Source organism: Phaethon aethereus (assembly GCF_964289735.1).
Source record: "Phaethon aethereus genome assembly, chromosome: 4".
In the NCBI taxonomy this organism is placed as follows: Eukaryota; Metazoa; Chordata; class Aves; order Phaethontiformes; family Phaethontidae; genus Phaethon; species Phaethon aethereus.
In genome coordinates, this window is record NC_138578.1 from 34,839,150 (window position 1) to 34,858,955 (window position 19,806).

At 53.5% G+C, this 19,806-nt stretch overlaps 1 protein-coding gene across 1 annotated transcript; it reads left to right on the forward strand.

Annotated features, from left to right (window-relative positions):
- Positions 1–1,142: 1,142 nt before the first annotated feature.
- IGFBP7 (insulin like growth factor binding protein 7) lies at positions 1,143–19,675 on the forward strand (the record flags this gene model as incomplete). Its single annotated transcript, XM_081998888.1, has 5 exons — positions 1,143–1,750; positions 15,119–15,228; positions 16,722–16,838; positions 17,976–18,102; positions 19,656–19,675. Exons 1-5 carry the CDS (start codon positions 1,273–1,275, stop codon positions 19,673–19,675), a joined length of 852 nt encoding a protein of 283 aa, XP_081855014.1. The 5' UTR covers positions 1,143–1,272.
- Between the last annotated feature and the right edge of the window lie 131 nt (positions 19,676–19,806).

Sequence of the window (19,806 nt, forward strand, 5' to 3'; positions counted from 1 at the left end):
GTTTTCATAGTTAGAACTGGGTTTGACAGATGTGTCTGTCTGTACTTTGGCCATTTCACCCCTTTTTATCACTTCTATAGTGGCTTACCCATACAAAACAAAAAAAAAAACCCCCACAACCCTCCCCATGTGTCTAACACCTCGAATTTGACATAGCGCTTGCTTATGAGGGCAGCCCTTCTCCCAGGAGAACAGCATGGAGCACTTCCAGGATGAGGGGATTGGAGAAATCCAGGGAAATGTATGTAGATGCCATGATGTCCCAGGGAGCCGAGGAAGCGTGCGGCAGAAGGCCATTTCCACGATGCCGACAGCTGAATGGGCATGAGCAGGTCAATCCCTCCGGAGCAGATTTGGGAGCATGGGGAAGTAGCAGCGCCTCTCAGCCGGCCTGTCTGACTGACGGCCCCCAACTGCTCTACATGGGCAGGGACACGGTGACCAGGGCCACCTGGCGGGGCTCAGCCACTGCCAACCCACACTGGGCAGTGCCGCACCCCCTGAATTTCACAGCGAGGGACACCCACTACCTGCGTCCTTTTCCGCTCCAGAGAGCGGCAGCAGCGCCCGCCGCGCACGCCTGGCAGTACCGGGGCTGAGCGTCGCTTCGGCCTGGGCTGCCGTGCACAAGGCGAAGGCCCCGCAGCCGCAGCCAGGCCCGAGAGAAGGGAACGAGCGCAAGGGCCGAACAGAGCACCCTGTGCCGCCCCACCGAGGGGGTTAACAGCACCACGATGCTCTGGGGCCCCGCACTTTCCGGGCACTCTCCCAGTAGACTCGAGCAGCACCGCCCAGCGCTGCCCGAAGAACATTCCCAGTTTCTGCTGGTGGCAGCAGCCGCCCCCGCCCTCAGCTCCTCGGGGACCTCTCAGGAGCCACCCCGGGGCAGGTACCACAAGCAGCGGGAAAGAAGCTCGTCCCGAGTACGTGCAAAGCAAAGCTGACAGCTCTCCCTCTCTCGTCCCCGCTCCCGCAGGAAACCGGCCCGCCTCCCGGGCTCAGCGGGGCCCCTCCGGCCCCGCGCTGCGAGCCGAGCGCGGGCGGGAGGCGAGAGGGGACCAGCGTGATGCCAGAGCTGAGGGGCAGCCGGGACGCCATAGGAAGGGGCCGAGGCCGGCGCCGCAGAAGGGCCGGCGGCCGCGGGAGGGCGGCGGCGCACCGCTGCCGTGGCGGGGGCCGTGGCCGGGGCCGGGGCCGGGCCGGCGCCGCCGGGGAGGGGTTTCCCCCGCCGCGGCTTAAGCGCCTGCCGGGGGCGGGCGGCGCCGTGCCGCCATGCCGCCCTCCGCGCTGCTGCAGCTGCTGCTGCTGCTGCTGGCGGCGCTGGCGGCGCCCGCCCCGGCGGCGGCGGCGGGGGGCTGCGAGCCCTGCGAGGCGGAGCGGTGTCCGGCGCTGCCGCCGCGGGGCTGCCCGCTGGGCCGGGTGCGGGACGCCTGCGGCTGCTGCTGGCAGTGCGGCCGCGGTGAGGGCGAGGCCTGCGGCGGCGCTGCGGGAGGCCGCTGCGCCCCCGGCCTCGAGTGCGTGAAGAGCCGCCAGCGCCGCAAGGCCAAGGGCGGCCCGGCCCCGGGACACCCTCTCGTCGCCGCCGCCGCCGCCCCGCCCGGCGTGTGCCTCTGCAAGAGCCGCTACCCGGTGTGCGGCAGCGATGGGCTCACCTACGGCAGCGGCTGCCAGCTCCGCGCCGCCAGCCTGCGCGCCCAGAGCCGCGGCGAGCCCGCCATCAGTCAGCGCAGCAAGGGAGCCTGCGAGCAAGGTGCGGGGCGGCGGCCCGGGCTGCGCGGGGCGCGGGCGGGTGCGGCGGCCGGCGGCGAAGCGCTCGGGGACGGCGCGGGGCGGTGCGGGGCGGGCGGCGGGGCCGGAGGGTGGATGTCCGGCTGTGCCGCTTGACTTGACGGTGAGAAAGCGGTTCCCAAGTTCGCCTCGTACTGTTTTAACCCGTCGGGACGCTTATTCGTAAAGTCAAGATTATTTCAAAACCACCTTAAATGGACTTGAGAGTCCCAGTCGCATGGTCCTGCCTAAGCTTGGTGTAAGACTTCAGAGCGGCCCCAGAAACGCGGGGAAACTTAGCTGCTCTCTCTTGGCTGCTCTCTCTTGACTTCCAGCTGTGCTGGATCTACACTGCCTGGCTTTTCATACTTTGCCTACAACTTGCAATTTGGGGTGCTGCGACATGGGACAAAAGGGTTGAGCCATCCAGGGGAGGGTTTGGCAGAGGAAGACTGCAAACAGTGAGAAAAGGAAATTGTTAAATGGATGTGAAAGCCACAGAAATCCAGAGCCGACATTCACTGGCTTGCTTTGGTTCAAAGTTAAAACAAGCATTGACTTCCCTCTGAGCTGCACATAGTGGTTTGCACTTGCAGCATTTCCAACCAGGAGCTCGATTCTTCCCAAGATTTTGCTTAGGGATAGTGCTCGAGGAAGAAATTGTTCTGCTGTGGAGCCTCTACTAGAAATCCTGGCTTCTGAGAGCGGGTTTTGCTGGGAGGGAGGGAGAAGGAATGGGACACAGCATGCAAGCCATTTACCGAACGTCTCAAGGACAACGTTGCAGCGCCAGTGCCATTTTGGTGGAGGAGTGTTTTCGTAAACACAGTACGTGTTGGGTCACAACCTCCACCTCCTCCTTCTCTTTCTTCCCATAACTGAGGCCAAGTATGTCTTGCAAAAAAATTTTTTCTGAAACTCCCAAGGAGAGCATGAAAGGCTGGGTAAGGATTGGGTTATGCACTTTGATGTTGCCCATTAAAGGCCCTGCGTGGCTTTTCACAAACCTTGTGCAAAATACCAGGCTTATATATTAGCCAGAAACACTGTGGTACAGTGTTAACTCCCCGAGCGAAGGAGCTGCAGCCCTCAGGCTACTGTGGGGTGAGACAAGAACGGCCTCTGTCTGGGCCTCCATCTAGTATTTGGAAGGAGCCTTTGCTGCCCAGCGGATTCGGGAGATGGTTACAGCTCTCCTAAAAATGCGTGCTGCTTCTTGGCCCTGCCAGCCCAGACCAAGTAAGCAGACGTGTTTGAAAGATGTCTGAGGTCATACTTCAGGTGAAGAGGGCTTCTTGAGAAGAGGGCTGCATTCTCACTTGTCCAAAGTCACCCGGGAGTTCTGGCAAAAGAGGTATTGATACTCATATTGTAAGCTACTCCCCCAACCCTTGTCTGCACTTCCCGGTGTCTGCCCCAGACCGGATGCTGTCTTGGCCTGGTGGAGCTTTGACCCAGACTATGGAGACGGAGTTTAATGAGGTCAATGCAAACGCAAGCCGCTAGGCAGGATGGTGGGAGGCCACTGACCCACCAGCCTCAAACAGCTCCCACGAGACTTTCTCCATCCTCTCGTCATCACAGCGGCAGCTTCTCTGAAGAGGGTCACAGTGTGGGACAGCCACTGCATGCACAAACTGCATCCCTTCCTCAGAGAAGGTCCCTTCGGGTGTGCAGATGTGCAGTAAGACACCTTTATAGGCTGTTACCTCAAGTTTAAGAACTTCGCTGGAGCATGTGGTGCCAACCCACTCACAAAACGTCCCCTCCTTTTGTCGCTCTGGGGAGCCGCTCTTCAAAAAAGCTGCTGCTGCTTTGAGGAGCTCCTGCTGCTGGGAGAGCTCTGACCTGGCATCTCAGGGAAGAAAGCAGGAGGGACATGAGCTGTTTGGCAGTGGTGTCGCAACTGTCTCTTCTGAGACTTCCCTCGGCTGTGTGAACCTTCCTTGTGCTGTGGACCTTCTTCTGGTGATACGCATCGCTCTGTGGCTTGCAGCTGAGGCAGGGACCCAGCCCACACGGGTGGTAGACATCTGGAAGTATTTCTGTAGCCCCCAGGGCCTCCTGGAAGCTAGGACTGTTGGGTGGGGAGGGGAGTTGTAATCTCTATGCGGATTTTGAAACAATAGCAGGAGAGGACACCCATCCCATCAGCCCCGCAGGGTAGAGCCTCTTTCAGTATCTTTCCAGATAGAAGACAGCACTTTTCTGCATTTCTAAAAGAACCTAGGTGCTGTGGGAGTCGAGTGGAAGTTCTGGCCTTTGCCGTTTCCTACCACAAACAGACGTGATCTCCTTAGGGCACTGTCTCGGGTGGGATCCTGCACAGGGAGACTACAAACCCGCAGGATCCTGCCTGCATCAGTCATTTGTGGGACAGCTTTTCTACAGAAAGCAGTCCTTGGGGGATGGAGGACTTGGGCTTCCTGCTCGTGGCAGATGGGCTCTGAGGTGTCTGCATGCACTTGCTGGACTATCAGGATTGCGTCTTTTGGGTCCAAGAGTGAGCAGCCTTTCCAGCCTGAGAAGAGATCCAGAAAAACGTTTCCAGCAGTGGGTCCTAACTGTGCTTGATTGCCTTTTTTTTTTTCCAAGTGGAGCTGGAGAGGGAGGGCTCGTTTTGCACATCCTATTTGGAAGCTGGTGCTCGGGAGGAGGAAATGCAGAGCTGTGGCTGCCGCTGGCCTTTGCCGTCGTTGGCAGGAAGGGCGGCAGCTGGAGATGGGGCATCCAGCGGAAGAAGGGAACGCGTCTGGGAATGGCTTACTGGCAGATGCTCCCCTTCACCCACCCTGGCACTACGGCATGCTGGGGGTGGCAGGGCAGGGAGACAGGACACGTCTAGATGCGAATGGGGCAAATGCTGCCAGTTTTTCCCTTTCTTGATTCCTGCCACTGTTTGCTCAAACCTCACCTCCCAGGCAAGGTGGGAATGAGGCTTACTGCTGCCACCTCCTCTTCTCCTGCCTTGAAATACATGCTTGAGACAGGGATCGGCCAGAAGCAATGAAAAGACTTGGGCTCCTATTCCTTGGTTCACTGGGGTTGCATTTCATACCCTCTCTCTTGCCTTGTCTCCCTCTCTGTCCCATATGTGCTGGGTATTCAAAGGGTCTGAAGGAGGTATAGCTGCTGGCAGGGGCAGTCCTACTGATTCGACCTAGGCAACACCATGCGGGCAGGAGTAAAGCCGCCTGGAAACAAAGCGCTCAGCTACATAAGGCTTCACAGGCAAAATACTCCTTGAGATACGCATCTTTTTACACCATAGGTGTATTTCCAAGGGGATAAAAGTTCATTAAAACTATCTTTGACAAAGCTGACCAAATGAATGTCCAGTTGAGCTTTCCGCATTCATCACAGTGCCTCTCGCAGGGTTTGCTGTGCAAGGCTCGGCAGTTCTTGCTTGCTAAGAGATACTGCCCACTGACTGGGAAAAACTTAGATGTTTCTTTGTTGTTAAATAGCAAAAGGAAGGAGCCAATTCATCGCCCTACATAATTCGCCTTGACCTTGTCCTTGGGATTCTCTTTCTGCTGCTTGTTTCCCAGACCTCTTGGATCTGGTGCCGATACAGAAATAGTGAAGCCATGCAGAAAGAGGTATTTCCGTTGCAGCCAAAACTTCCTGCTGGAGGGCAAAGGAAGACACAGTTGAGAAGAGCTTGGGGGAGGGAAATAACCCGTGCTATACCTGCACTTGGCAGGTGCAGGGATCCAGCCAGTCCTTCCTGGAGTGGGTTGCACATGGGCAGGACCGTCGGCAGGAATGGCTGGAGAAAGGCACCCTGCTTGACTCCCAACTCCTCGAGGCTGCCTGGCTGCTGTCGGTGCCGTGTCAGCAGGACACAGCGAAGCTGCCTGCCTGTGCTCTGGGGGCACAGGGAGCGATGCCGTGGTGCTCCTCCCGGCTGGGCTCGTGCTGTGCCCTCGGCCTGGCACTCCCTGCTGGCTCTGGGTTTGCCCGGCTCCCTGCCAGGGAGCCACTACCCACATCCCATCTCTACCCTCGCACCCCGGCAGCCTCTTTGTAGCTATTCCCAGTGCCGAGGCCGTGCAGGAGATGGATGCTGTGAAGTTTTCCAGCTGCTTTCCAGCATTGCCTTTAAATGGATTGGCCCTTTGCTCTCTGCCTATGAATACACGTAGGCTCAGGGCTGCTGCCGGCTCTGGCAGGCAGGGCAGGCCCTGACACAAAGCAGAAGCCTGCTGGTGGGGACCACCTCCAGTGGTCCCCTCAGCCCGAGGCGGGGCTGCCGTGACAGCCGGGGAGCTGCCCTCTGCCGCTGCCGTCAGCCGGCGGTGCATGGATGTTGGCAAGAGCCTCTTACGGAGCTGGCGTCTTCAGCAATTTAGGCCAAAATTCATTTTGAAGTGCATGCATTGAGGCTGTTTACGGCCAGCTGGGACCTGGGGCAGGAGGACCATGGTACCCACTGCCACGGAAAGCCAGCTGGCGTAAAGAATTGGGGTTGCGTGGCTCAGCTCAACCCAGGCAGAAAAACAACCTCAAAGCACCAACACCCATCAAAAAGCTAGGAGGACTTTTTGGCATTACAGTCACTCTGAGCTGAAAAATACCAGGCACGGACTTGTTGCCTAACCAGCACAAGAAGGGACACATACCCCCGAATCTCTCTTATCTAGCTACCAGCAAATACCTGCTTCGAGGGACATGTTGTGACTGCTGGAAATACTGCTGAGGTTGCCTCATTACTGCCCAAAGGCCTTATGGTTTGAAGTCCCTGATACTTGTTCCAGCTGGGTTGGGGTCTCCAGGTAGTTTTGCTGTTGCCAGTCAAAGCTTTGCCTTTCTTTTATGCTCACTTCTCTCTCGGTGGAAGCCGAGCGCCTGTTCTTGCTCCAGCGCAGAGCACCGCAAAGCGGCTGTCAGCAAGTATCGGAGGAGAGTGTTTCCCTCTCCAGGGAACTGGTGCTGCTTCGCACCTACCCACGGAGACCTCCCGGAGGTAGAAACTCGGGGCCTCTCTGGGTGAAGGGTGGATTTGCCGGCTCGCCAAGCAGCCTGCTTTATTTCCATTGATCTGAACATGGCTTGAATCTCCATGGCTCCATGAAAGTCTTTTCCCTGCGTTGGGAACGTGCAGGGGTTTGCCCTATGGTGATGAGGGCTCAGCACCTTGCAGGATCCATCCCACAGGCTGCAGAGCTTATGAACAGCAGGTCCAGGAGAGAGGTTCTTTTAAAACTTGACTGTAACCAGCACTAAACTTGCCTAAATCTCTCTTTCACCAGCAAAGAGATCCCAGTCACCGGAGCTGAGCTGTTCCCCAGAGGGGTATCTTTTTGGCTTGCCAGAAGCTCAGACAGCATCCCTCCTAGAAGGGTTTTTTTTGCTACAGTGCCACCCGCCCGCTCTGGGGCTCGGGGAAAGGTGGGTGCAAGGTTTCTTGGCCATCCACAGGGCTTAAAAAATGGGCTGATGGATGTAGGATCATGGCTGCCAGGCTCTCGTGGAGACTGACAGCCCCAGGGGCAAGTACACCCCCCCCATTCCTGCCACTTTCTCCCAGCAGAGGTTTTGCTTTGCTGGTGCCTCAGTATCCCATGAAGCTATATCTGTGCTGCAAACGAAGAGGTGCTGAGTTCCCACAGGTCAATTTTAAAACAAGAAACATAAATCACATCTGTTGTCTCATTCTATCCAAACTCAGCTGTTGAGACTTTGCCAGAAATATTTTAGTTTTGAGGGTGAGGTTTTTTGGTTGGTTTTTTTTTCAATCCACTGCCAGAGTAGAGCAGAAACAGGGGGTTTTGGGGAAAACCTTCTGGGAGATGGCAGACTGCTGTTATAACTAATGTTGGTTCATGTTTTCCTCATACAGCTGCCTTAAATTCAAAGGCTTCCAACTCTTCTAGACACTAGAGAGCATAGCTCATGTCAGATCGCATTTTACAAGAAACTGTGCTGAATTTGTGCTTTTTAATTAAGAAGTGGCTTTAGATCGCTTTAGTTCTTTCCTCCCGTGATTCCTTTCCTGGATTTTAAGAGACGTAAAAGAATATGCACATTTTATGAGTGCTTCCTTCTTTGCTGTTGAAAGAGAGTTTTAGGCAAGTTTTTGTTAAGTCATCCATGGTTGGAAGTGAACTGAATTCCCTGATTCTCCTGGGAAGCTGGTTTGGGTTTCTGCATCAGCTGGGAGTGGGGGTCTTGCAGGTGGGCTTACACCTTTTGTTTTGTACCACAAAGTCCTTTCAGACAGACCATGGTTTGGGGATGTGATTCAGCGAGGTGTTTGCTTTTCCAGCACACAGTGCCTTGGGATTTTGGGACAGAGTATCTGGGGCTGAAGCTTTATGCTGGTACTTTTAAAATTAATCTGTAACTTTGGGTTTTTCCACTGTCATAAGATAGGACATAAATTCCTCCTTAAAAGGCATTTAGTTATATGAAAAGGTTTTGGTTCATTGGAGCTTGAGTTTTTATGGTTACTGTGCTAAAATCTTATTAGGGAAGCTGTTTAATGTGTTACTCGGTAGCTTAGAGTCTTGGAGAGCACCAATATGCCTGGGACTATGCAAACACCTCCACTACCCAAGCGGATCCCATCTTTCACCTGTGTCTTCATTCTCAATCATCATAGCGTATTAAAAATCACTAGGAAGGAATGTTTGCAAATCAGCAAATTCCTCCCCATGTTGTTTTTTCTGTTGCTGGAAAGGCATGCTGTGTTCAAAAAAAATGCGTTTAATCCTTTGTTGGGCTGAGGTTGATTGAGGTTCGTACTAAATAGGAGATTACCATGTAACAAGCCTAATCGGGTTGGACTTTTGAAAGCCCTACTTGCTTTTCCATGCATAAACGCTACCATGCCTTGTTTCCGTGTCTCCCACCGCAAGCTTTTCACATTCTTTCCAGGCTTTAGCTCATGGTCCTCCTTGTGCCATAATGACAGTTTTCTTAGTAAAACGGAGCCAAGGTCACATGAAGAGAAGAGAGGAGGTGGCAGTCTTTATCAAGTTTCTTGATAGGGCTTGTCCAAGAGGTCCAGGGCAAGAAAACTCAAATAGACCTGCAGATATGGCTGTGAAGCAGCAAGAGCGTTTGCAGAAAGCTACTGCCTGCTTGACCCCAGGCACAGCGTACTTCAGAGACCAGCAAAAGGAAGGGGAGGTGGGAAAAATAAGGCAGGACAGAGGGAAAAGGCAGGAGAGAGGTTGGCTTGTGGCAGTTTGCTAGCAAGGGCAGCGTCATCTCTGCTGAGAGGGGTTGCCCTTTCCCCATTTGGCTGTTCCCATGCAGAGAGGCAGCCTTTTCTCTGGGTGCCAGCACAGACCCATCCTGCGTGCTAGGTGGGGGAGAAAAGGCTTGGGGTTTTGTTCTTTGCAGGGCCGCCCCATTCTCCCTTCCACCTGTACGTAAACCCCACGGAGGACCAATACGTAGCCATATGAAGGTCATGCACAAAGTCTCCGAAGGCAGCGTTCCTGAACTGTGGTAAAGCAGCAGGGGTGGGATTCCCAGCTGTATCGGTCTGCTCCACGCTGAGCCCAGCGGGATGGGAAGCAGGAGGAGATCCATGGCAGATAGATGGTGGCCCAGGGCCCTGCCTCACGCTGACTCAGTCTCCAGGGCTTGGGGCAAAGCTGCCTTCGCGTTTGCAGCCTCTCCAGGGTCACTGAGCTGCTGAAGTCTGAAGGAGAGTATCCAAATAGGCTTAGTATCCAGCATCTCCTTTGGTCTCGGAGCTTCCTTCTGTAACTCCTTAGAGTCTCTTCAAGGCCAGGTTAAAGGAGGTGGAGAAATGCCTTCAAGAAGGAGGTAAAGAAGCAGGCTTGTAAATCTGCCAGAAAGCAGCAGGAAGCTTTGGGAATGGGGAAGGCCAGAAGCTGCCTGCAGGTCCCATCTGCTGGTGCCTCTCGCAGAGCACCGGCCGGGGAGGGAGCAGCTGAGGCCGTGCCAGCTAGAATGAGTAGATGCTGCTTACAGAAAGTTTCCCCTTCTCCATATAAAGTCATCTTGAAGGGAAAATACTTTCCCAGCAACTTAGGAGACTGGAGTGGGTCTATTTTCAGGCTTGCAAGAGCTTGTGAGGGTGAACAACGTCTAGCTTTTGCTCTGATGGGCTGTCTCACAGGGAGCGCTCCCGGTCTGTGTCCCAGCCGGGGCTGTGGCGCGGCGATGCAGCGCTCGGGAGGGCTGGCGGGGAACCCGGCTGGCGCCCACGCGAGCTTCCGCGTGCGGTACGCAGCTTCCTGCGTTCATGGTTGGGACTTCCCACGCACACCCAAGCGCCAGGGCATGCCCCACAGGGCTTAATGTCGAGCCTGTTTCTGCTTTTGGTGATGTACCTGTAGCCCCCTTGACGTCAGCAAAAAAGTTACCGCTCTGCTTGTTGGGGTGTGATTTATTTGTGCGTGTGTGGACACCAATGGAAGGTCAGCGAGGACCAGCTAGCCCCGAGCTGTGATGGACCATCCAGGTAGCAGCGAGGGGCAGGTGGGTGGTGGGAGATGCCAGACCTCTGCCTGCTCTGGCCGGGCAGAGAAGAGGTGCCATGTCAGGGACAGGTGCCAAATGATAGCCTCATCGAGGAAGTCACAGGCTCTGCCGCGTGCTGCCATGGCAGAAAAGCAACTACAAAACAGCAATGGGAACGCCTCTCTGGCTGCTGCTTTTGACATAACGCAGGCTGTCATCTCCCTGTGATCTGCAGAAAAAACAATCCCTGCGCTTTCAGGCTTCTCTCCCAGGTTGAATGAGCTCGCTGGCTCTGTAAATAAGCCCCTTCCCGGGCCAGGGAGAGCTATTTGTCTTATGAACAATGGGCAGAGCAGGGAGGAAATGCCTGAAGTGCCTGCAGAGAGCAGCTGATCTCCATCAACAGCCCGCGCTCCCTCTTGGCCAAGGAGCTCCTGCGCTGCCAGGACAAGGACCGGCAGGGAGCATCCTGTACATCCACACAGGCCCTGGCTCAGTCCCTGGGGGAGCAGAGACCACTCAGCCACATTGATAATGGTGACCATTTTCATGAGCACATGCAACCCACAAGTCCCCAGCCTGAAGGAGGTGGATGGAGAAACGTTCCCCTTTGTGGGCTGTGCTGTGAGTAGAATCACAGAATCACGGAATCATTAAGGTTGGAAAAGACCTTTAAGATCATCAAGTCCAACCATCAACCCAGCACCACCAAGCCCACTAAACCATATCCTGAAGTGCCACATCTACACGGTTTTTGAACACTTGCAGTGATGGTGACTCCACCACCTCCTTGGGCAGCCCGTTCCAATGCTTGACTACTCTCTCAGTAAAGAAATTTTCCCTAATATCTAGTCTAAAAGAGCAGCAAGGCGTCCAAGACGCAAGCTGTAGGATGAGGGCCAGGGGCCTCCTTGCTGGCAGGAATCAAGTCATCTGCTCTGTGCCAGGTGGGCTTGTTTCCAGTCCTGCTGCGCACATGGTGGCCTCGCTCCCTTCACAAGGAGCCCTGAAGCAAGAGGGGTGACTTGCAGGAGAGAAGGTCCTCACATCCTCTGAAGTCTCCACGAGGCTCAGGCATCCCCTGCCTGTCCTGTTGTGGCAGGTTGCCATGTCCCCTGCCCACCTAGCTGCTTCAGGGGGCTGTGGGAGGCAGCATGAGTGGGACCAACACAGGCAAGTAAGCAGGATGGCTGCCGTGCATCTGGGCATCAGCGGGCTGTGGTTGGAGTCTAGCTACGGCTGTGGCCTGTCGTGATTTGACTTTAAGTCTGCTGACTTCTTGGCCTTTCTCATTTATTTTTAGCGGAGGAAGAAGCCCAGCTCTAGAGTTTTGGCTGCCTGGATTTAAGTGAAATATCCTGAGAGACCAAACTGACTCTTCCCATGACACTGTTGGATCTCTCGGGATGTGTATTCCCTCCCGGCCTCAGGGCTGTGCCGGATGGAGGCGGAGGTCTGTGAGTGCTCCCAGTTCATTTTGCAGCTGAAGGCAGCGTCTCACGTTCCTCCTGGTTAGCTCAGGACATAGAGCCCCAGCTCGAGCTCGGGGCTGCCTCGTAACAGCCAGGCTCTGGCTGTGCCGTGGCCGCTGTGCCGAGCCAGCCGGAGCTTCGCTGTGAAGCTGTGCAGGCAATTCCCCTTTCCAGGGAAGATGAGAAACAATTTCTTCTTGCCCAGGAGGTTGGTAGAAATTCCCTCTCTCTTTTCCCCAGAAAAATCCTGGTGTGAGCTGCTCCTGGCAGGGTGAGCAAACATCCACGGGCAGAGGGTGCCGGGCCCTTGACACAGGGGGAAACTCAGTGGCAGCCGAGACTGAGACACCTCGGGCAGGGGGTCCAGTGGTGTGTTGACTGCTGCCGGTTCCCAACCAGGGAGGAGCTGAGCCAGCTCCTGGAAGAGCGTAACGGTGCTTTAAAATCCACCTGGCTTCTAAGAATCAGGATCTCTCCTTTTTGGTGGCAGGAGATGGTGGTCATTTGGGAGCAGCTGTGTTTCTCCTTGCCTCATGGAGAACCCCAGCAACCGGTGATGAAGAGGATGGTGTCGTAGAGGAGCAAATGTAGCCCTGCCTTTCGGGGACGGGCCCGGAGCGCTGCCCTAGGAAGGGCACCTTGCACGTGGAGAGGTTTGCGTGGCTGGAGCAGAAGGCAGCAGCAGGCTGTGCTGGGTGCAGGTCTGCTGGAGGTCCTTGCAGAACACAGGGTGAGCTAAAGCCGCCTGGGGACGTCCGGGTCCCACTGCAGCTGCCGAGCGCCCTATTGTCCCTATTGTTCAAGGGACACCAGAAAAAGAACAGCAGGGCTGCACAGGAAACGGCCACGCTGGGGAAGGGGAGCAGAGTGCGTGACCTGAGGTGGCCCCATCGTGGGGACGGCAATACCCAGGGCTGGCCACAGCCCTGCTGCTGCGCGGGGGCCAGGCAGGGCTTCGGGCAGGAGCGCCCTGGGGCCGCTAGCCCCACGGATCGCCCCCCTCTACTACACTACGGTTGTGCTCGTGGAACAGCCTCCAGTAGGGTGTTGCTGAGAGTGCAGAGCTGGGCTCTGCCTGGGGATACAGATCTGCTCTGGGCCACCTGGAGCGAGGGCAACTCCAGCACCTTTCCATACGGGAAAGGGTGCTGTGACTGACACACCCCTCTCCCGGCCAGCGCACAGGGATCGGCCCATGCAGCAGCACAACCAACAACAGGGTAAGCGATTTAATGAAACCCTGCTCAAATCCTTTTCTCAGCCGTCAGAAATAGTTCTGTGCAGGTGAGGAGCACCTGGGTTGTGATGTTTGCCAGGAAACCAGCCCGTACTGATCATTAGGTGTGGTTTTAACCATCGCCTGGGGCTACACATAAGACTTCCCTGCTTCTAAGCATCTACCTCCTGGTAAAACCAGGACTGGGATACCTCTGTAATGGAGAATTTGGACACCCATGGTCTCTTAGCAGCTTCCCACCAGCAGGCCACATACAGTCATTCCTGGACAGAGAAGTCTCAGAAGAGAAGAGGAGACACTTCTCTGGATCACACCAGCTGCTCAGGAGTGGGGAGCTAAGACAGAGTGCTGGCTGATGTCCTCTGGCTGGCGATACCAGTGTGGATCTGCCCCTAGATCCCAAGGAGGAAAAAAGATGCCAGCTTTCTGCTGGAACCTGCTCCCCACTGCCCGCAAGAGGGCTGCAGGGCAGAGTGCACGTGCAGGGTTGATGTCAGTGCATATTCAGGATCCCAGCAGGAGCACCAGGACCCAAATCTGCCCCTCTTTTATGGGGCTGGGAATGAGCCATGGTCTGTGAGCCAGCATACCCAGAGGCTTCAGTCAGGCTGGCTCTGGAGTACTTGTTCGCATAGGAAATGCCTTCTCCTGGTGGAGCCTAATGGGAGCTTCAGTTTACATTTACTGCCCGCATCTTCAGCACAGAAGGGGAAAATCTGCTGTGTCCTTCAAGCTATCAATAAGTGGAAATAAACACTATGTGCTCCTTTCGTCTGCACTTCCTATTGTGGGGAATTAATAGCTGCATTTTGCACAACAGCCACACTAAAGAGGGACTGAACAGAAAAAGCCATTCTTCCCTTCCTGGGATATGGGTTACATCTCCAACATTTCCCAGCCTGAGGGGTAAACATCTGCAGCCAGATCTGCAAAACAGCTCTGTTCATCTAGCTTTAGAAACAACTCCCTGTTTAACCAGGGACCAGAGCTCTTTGGGGAAATGAAGCTCTGCATTCACCTGGTCCCTTCCAGGGTCCCCCCCCAAGGAAAGCTCTGCCACCCTCTAGCCAGCCTCCTTTGGCCGAATATTTCACATAGGTAAGACAGGAGCAGCGTAACACTGAATTCTGCTAGCCAGCTGCCATGGGCTTTGCTGCAAATTAAAATCATTCTTGGAGAAAGGATGCTGCAAAGCTGGCCAAGCTCTCTGTGGCATGGGAGAGTGGGACCCCCCCTGTCTGGTAGGGGGTCCTCTCCTCCATGCCAGCTCAGTGACAGCGATGCACTTGGTGAGCAGAGGCACCAGTTCGTAAAGTCCTGCTCAGTCCCTAAGAGAGGATAAAAACACGGTCTGACCTCAGCCGTGCAAGTAGATGGGCTGATCACCTGAACTTCTCAACACTTGAGTTTCCATCGGGGGCAAGTGCCCATCAGCCTGAACAGTTTAAGGTTGGATACATGTGTAGTTTTGGAGAGGGAAGTGCTGTGATGTGGGATTGATGTTGGAGATAAATTAAAGATTCTAGGGGGGGCAGGTCAGCAGGAGACAACACAATTAAAAAATATATTAATGAACCCAGATTTAGTGGTCAAGAAGATGAAGTCGTTGTACCTAAGCAGTAAACCATGAAGACTAAGTTGTTCTTTTACTCTTGAAAAATGTAACTGTTACGAGATCAGCAGAATCCACTGTAACTGGGGTAAAGGCAGCGGTGGGGGGAGATCGCGACCACCGACTCAACTGAGGGACTATGCAAATTACCCCCCCCCCTTTTCTAGGAGCACACGCTATAATTTAAGTATGTGTAACCAATAATAATCAATGTGGTAATTACTAGCCAATGAATGTAAATTTGGGAGGTTCTCTATTTTTTCGCTAATTGTGTAACAGGATAAATATGTGGTGATTCCTTTGTGTGGTGCGCTGGCTTTGTGGAATACCACCTAGCACCCATATCTGCACAATATGGTATAAATAAAATACCTCTACTCTGTGTGCATATTGGAGTGTTGCACACTGGGTATGTTATCCCACTTTCGGGACAACAGGATCAGTCCAGCAAGCTTTGCTCCAAGCAGGGCCCCCCTCCACCGTACCCTCAAAACCTGTCAGAAGTGACCAGCCCCACTTAAAAGGCTAGCAAGGAACCAGGCTTGCAGTCACCTGGTACTTAAAAGCATTTCTCCCTTTTTGCAGGACCCTCCATCGTGACCCCTCCTAAGGACATCTGGAATGTGACAGGAGCACAGATCTACCTGAGCTGTGAAGTCATAGGCATCCCAACCCCTGTCCTCATCTGGAACAAGGTAAGGGCCCTGCTAGGAGCTCTTGGAGCATAGCAAGCCTGAGGCAGCTGAAACTGCCTGGTAAGCTTGAAGGCCAGAGCAGAACCCTCCTTAGAAACACATATCTTTAATGAGTTCTCCCATCTGTGCAGTTCCGTCCGCCCCCAAACATCTGGCTTTGCTTAATCTTTGTCTAAACTCTTGTTGATCCTGAGGCAGAACAGGGCTTGTGTTTCTCTTGGTAGCGCCTGGTATTCAGAGCACGCGGGGAATGTCCCTTGACCTGCTGTCACCCTGCGGGCGGCAGTGACTCCGAGGTGGCTGGACACGGTTGGCCCACGTCAGGCACAGGAACCGCACGGGGCAGTTACCTCCGGTAACCGGCAGTGTGCTGGTAACATCTGGCTTAGGGCAGGAGCCAGTCTGGAGCAGAGAGGAGCTTGGCCATAGGGCTGAGAGCCACTGCCTAGCCCCTGTAGCCTCTTCAAATGCCGCAGGTTTGTGGACACTTGGGAGGGGGTCTTAAAGTAACTGAAATAAATACTAGATGAAGAATACTACAGAGAAAAAAAAACCCAAACCTAGATTGGCCCAGAGATTGCTTTGAGACAGCAAACCCTATTCATAAGGGTCCCAGAGCAGAGTGTTGGGGGAGCATACAATGTGGGCACCTTGACCCTGGCAGCATTTTCTGCTCATTTACAAGCAGAGGCCATGTTTACACTGAGTGTCAGCGCTGCTCTGCTTTTCGTGTCTCTTTCTCAAGGCCGAGAGACTGCTTGACCTGGTGATGACAGGGGCTGAGCACCACTTACCCCACACTATGCTCTGGGCTCAGATACACAGCACCGGGGCCTGCCTGCAGTGCTGCTCTCTCGTCAATACTGTGCCCACCTGGAGGGACCGCCTGGTTTGCTGCAGCAGAAACCTACAGGGCTGTCCCTGGCCTGTTTGGAAGAGGATAGGTCATGCAGGGAGCTCATTACAGGAGCAACATGCAGACACTCGGTTCTCTGCTACTGCCATGCTAAAAAGCCGTCAGGGAGGTTGTGGGGGAGTCTCTTCAAACAAGGACAACAGTCAGCTCCTGCTGAACTGGATTGATGTATGGCTACCAGCAGCTGCAAGACAGACAAATCCTCCTTGTTCAGTGCAGGCATCATTTGATGGGCTAAACACACATTTAGGAACATGCACATGAGTTCTCTGAGACCATGGGTGCAGGGCATGTTTGCACACCCCACTGCCCAGCACCCATCCACACCAGAAAGCTGTGCTGCTCTATCCATTTCTGCTGAGGCAATGAAAACGCAGTGCCAGCGCAGACGTTGAGGCATTAGGGCTGCAGTACACAGAGGATAAGGGGAAATGCTGGCACTAGGAAACACACTGCTCCTGCACAAAACACATTCATGTAAAATTACTGTTGATTTTGTCCGCATGCAGGTATGGTCCTAACAGTTCTAGCATAAATAAGCCCCAAAGTTCTCACACCTTTCTGCCCTTCTGTTTAGATAATTCGGGGACAGTATGGTGTCCAGAGGATGGAGCTTCTGCCTGGGGACCGGGAAAACTTGGCTATCCAGACCCGAGGGGGCCCCGAGAAACACGAAGTGACTGGCTGGGTGCTTGTAAGTACTTTACGCATGCACAGAGCTGCGCGAACAGCCCCGTGCAGTTTGCAAACAACTCGTGAACAAAGAACAGTACAGAAGACACATGGCAATAAGGCAGGGCGGTTAGAGGAAAACCACCTGTGTGAAGTAGGCATGAGGGGTGAGGGTGGCTGCTGGCTCCAGTCTCACCCGTTGCAGTTTTTCACCTCTGTCTAGCATGTAGCAGAAGCATGCAGTCTATCATCAGAGAAGGCTAGACTCAAAAGATCTCCTTTCTGTATGTCATTACTTTTCTGCTGCCGTTAGTGGGAAGGAGTCCCTCTCCCTGCCTAGGAAGGAATGAGTACAGGCAGGGCATCCCTAAGACACAGCCACAGTTGAGCTGAGGAGCCCTTGTTGATCTAGCACAACTTCGCTGTGCCTCAGGGAAGCACATCACCTGCCTGGGAATAGCACAGCACAGAAGCCATCAGTTCTCACTCAGCAGACCTCCTAAACTACAGGAGGACCTGCAAGCTAATCAGTGACTGCCACGCATCAAGAGGGAAGCAAGGTGGCCAGAGGGAGCTGCTGTGCCTCCCAGTAAAGGAACTGCAAGTAGGACGGCTCCCAGCTGCAGAGAAGCTGGCAGCAGGGTAGCACAGCTCAGAGTGTTGGTTCCCACATCACTTGCAAAAGCAGAGGTGGAAACAAGGAGAGGGAAAGGTTTGAGCCCAGGATTGTGCTGAACTGACTGACTGGATACAGCATATTGTAGGAAGATTTCCTCTCCCTGCCTCCCTCCCCTTACCAAGCACACAGTGCTCTCACACATCTCCAAACTAAGTAAACAATAAAAGACAAGGAGGGAGCATTACAACACACTTAATCTGGCCTAGCAGAGAAGGCGGCTAGGCTGAGCCCCAGGAGTGGGTGCTTGTCCCCAGCCTCACTGGAGAGAGCCACCACAATCCGAATCAGACTGTTTAGAGCAAACAGAAGAAATCGTGCAGTCAGTGCGGTTCCTAAGAGTTAACCACTACTTCATGCACTCTGTTCATCTCATTATGTCTCAAGCAATTAACAATTTATATGAGATACCTTAAAACAGAATCACCTCTACCTATGCACAGGATACTTACTGGCAGCTGTGGGGGCTGTTTCTTTCCCTAGATCTCTCCTCTGAGCAAAGAGGATGCTGGAGAATACGAGTGTCATGCATCAAATGCCAAAGGAGAGGCAACAGCTTCTGCAAAAATCCACGTTGTGGAAACTCTGCATGAAATAGCCCTGATCAAAGGTAGGTAGTGTTGTTGAACATTCAGCAGCCCTTTTCCCCTAACAGATGACTCAGTTATTTGATACAGAAGGACTACCTCCATTTAATGCTTTCTGGGGAAAAAAAAACAACCCACAAACAAAACCAAACACACTAGAAATACCAGTTTAACTTGCAGCTTTTACCTGCTTATTGGTTGGGCAAAACATTCCCAGTAAATCTCAGCTGCTAGAGTTCTCAAGTAAATAACCCCCCAAGTGCTGTAAAGTACTGGTGATTAAGATACCAAATTAAAAACATCTTTTGGGGCTTTTACAAAGCCACTTTCAGTGGTTTTCCATCCCTAAATTTGTATCATCCTTTCAGCATTCTCTGGATGCTTCCAAACCTGCCCATCTGTCCTAGGAGCAGTACTGGCACAACTAGCCCCAAGGCAGAGGGGGAACTTCAAGCACCTAAATTCCTGCCAAGTCCTTGGACCTCCTTATTCTTTCCCATCCTGGAAACATCCCAGTACCTACCAGTCTCTCTGCATGTGGGAGTGTCCAACCGGGGAGGGGACAGGTGTGCCACAGCAGGCCTTTAGGCAAGAACTGAAGCCTTTCCCCTCCAGCCCTCAGCCAGTTTTCGAACCCAGGTCCTCTTTGCTGGGCTGTGTGCAAAGCTGATGGCAAACCAACCACCCTCGTTCCAGCTGGTAAGAGGATGGCTTAGCACCACAGCCACACGTGCTTCAGAATAGCTCTGGAGAGCTGGAACAAGTAACTGTAACCATGCTAGAGGCAGAGGCACTGGGAATATAGCATCCAGGTAGAGAACACTGTCCTGCCCAAATCCATTTTTGGACATAATCCTTAGTTTTAAACCCAGCAGCTTTAGATAGTGTCTTGACTTCTGTATCCTTATATCCTTGGAATAGCCAAAAGACTTCCTGCATATTAACAGCACCTGGCATTAAAATAAAAGCATAAAATGAATGCCAGTATCACCTACACATAGGAACTTTACTAAAGGTTTTTAGCTCATCTCTAATCCCACACCCTATTTATGGATGTGAATGAAATTGAGTTTTACTGAGTTGTGCCATGAGCAGCACACTTATACCCCAGAATAGAAGATGTTCACTCCCTCTCTCACAGGAACTCTGCGACGGTGTAGTACCACACATACCGCCTCATGGTTTCTTTCTTATACGCACACCATGTTACAGCTGTAAGAAAGCTCTCAAGTAGCATGCTGCAAACTAAGCAATAAGCTAGCAGTCCACAATTACTTAAAGGAAACTGATAACGCTGATGGAACAAACCCTCAGACATCATAGCTACACACTACATGGTTAGGGAGTCTGTGTCCCATGTCCAGGTGATCTCAGCACAGAAAAATGCTTGCTATTACCACCCCCTGCTGCTGTAGTCCTACTATAGGGAAGGAAGGAAGGAGGGGGTCAGCACCCAGTTGTCAGGTCTTGCCCTCAGCTAAGACATGAGAAAAACTCAGGCACTCTGCTGCTCCCCAAGTTGTGATGTTACCCCTTGGAACAGCACAGAGCGTAATAAGTTTTTCTTTTTCCACAGATGACGGTGCAGAGCTGTGATGTGATGTGAGGACTTTCACTTATGCAGTTTTAAATCAGTATTTTGGAAAGCTGCAACCTCTGGCTTTTTCTAGCTCACTAATCATTCCCTCTTAACTCCCTTGTTCTTTGATTACCAATTTGCTTGCACA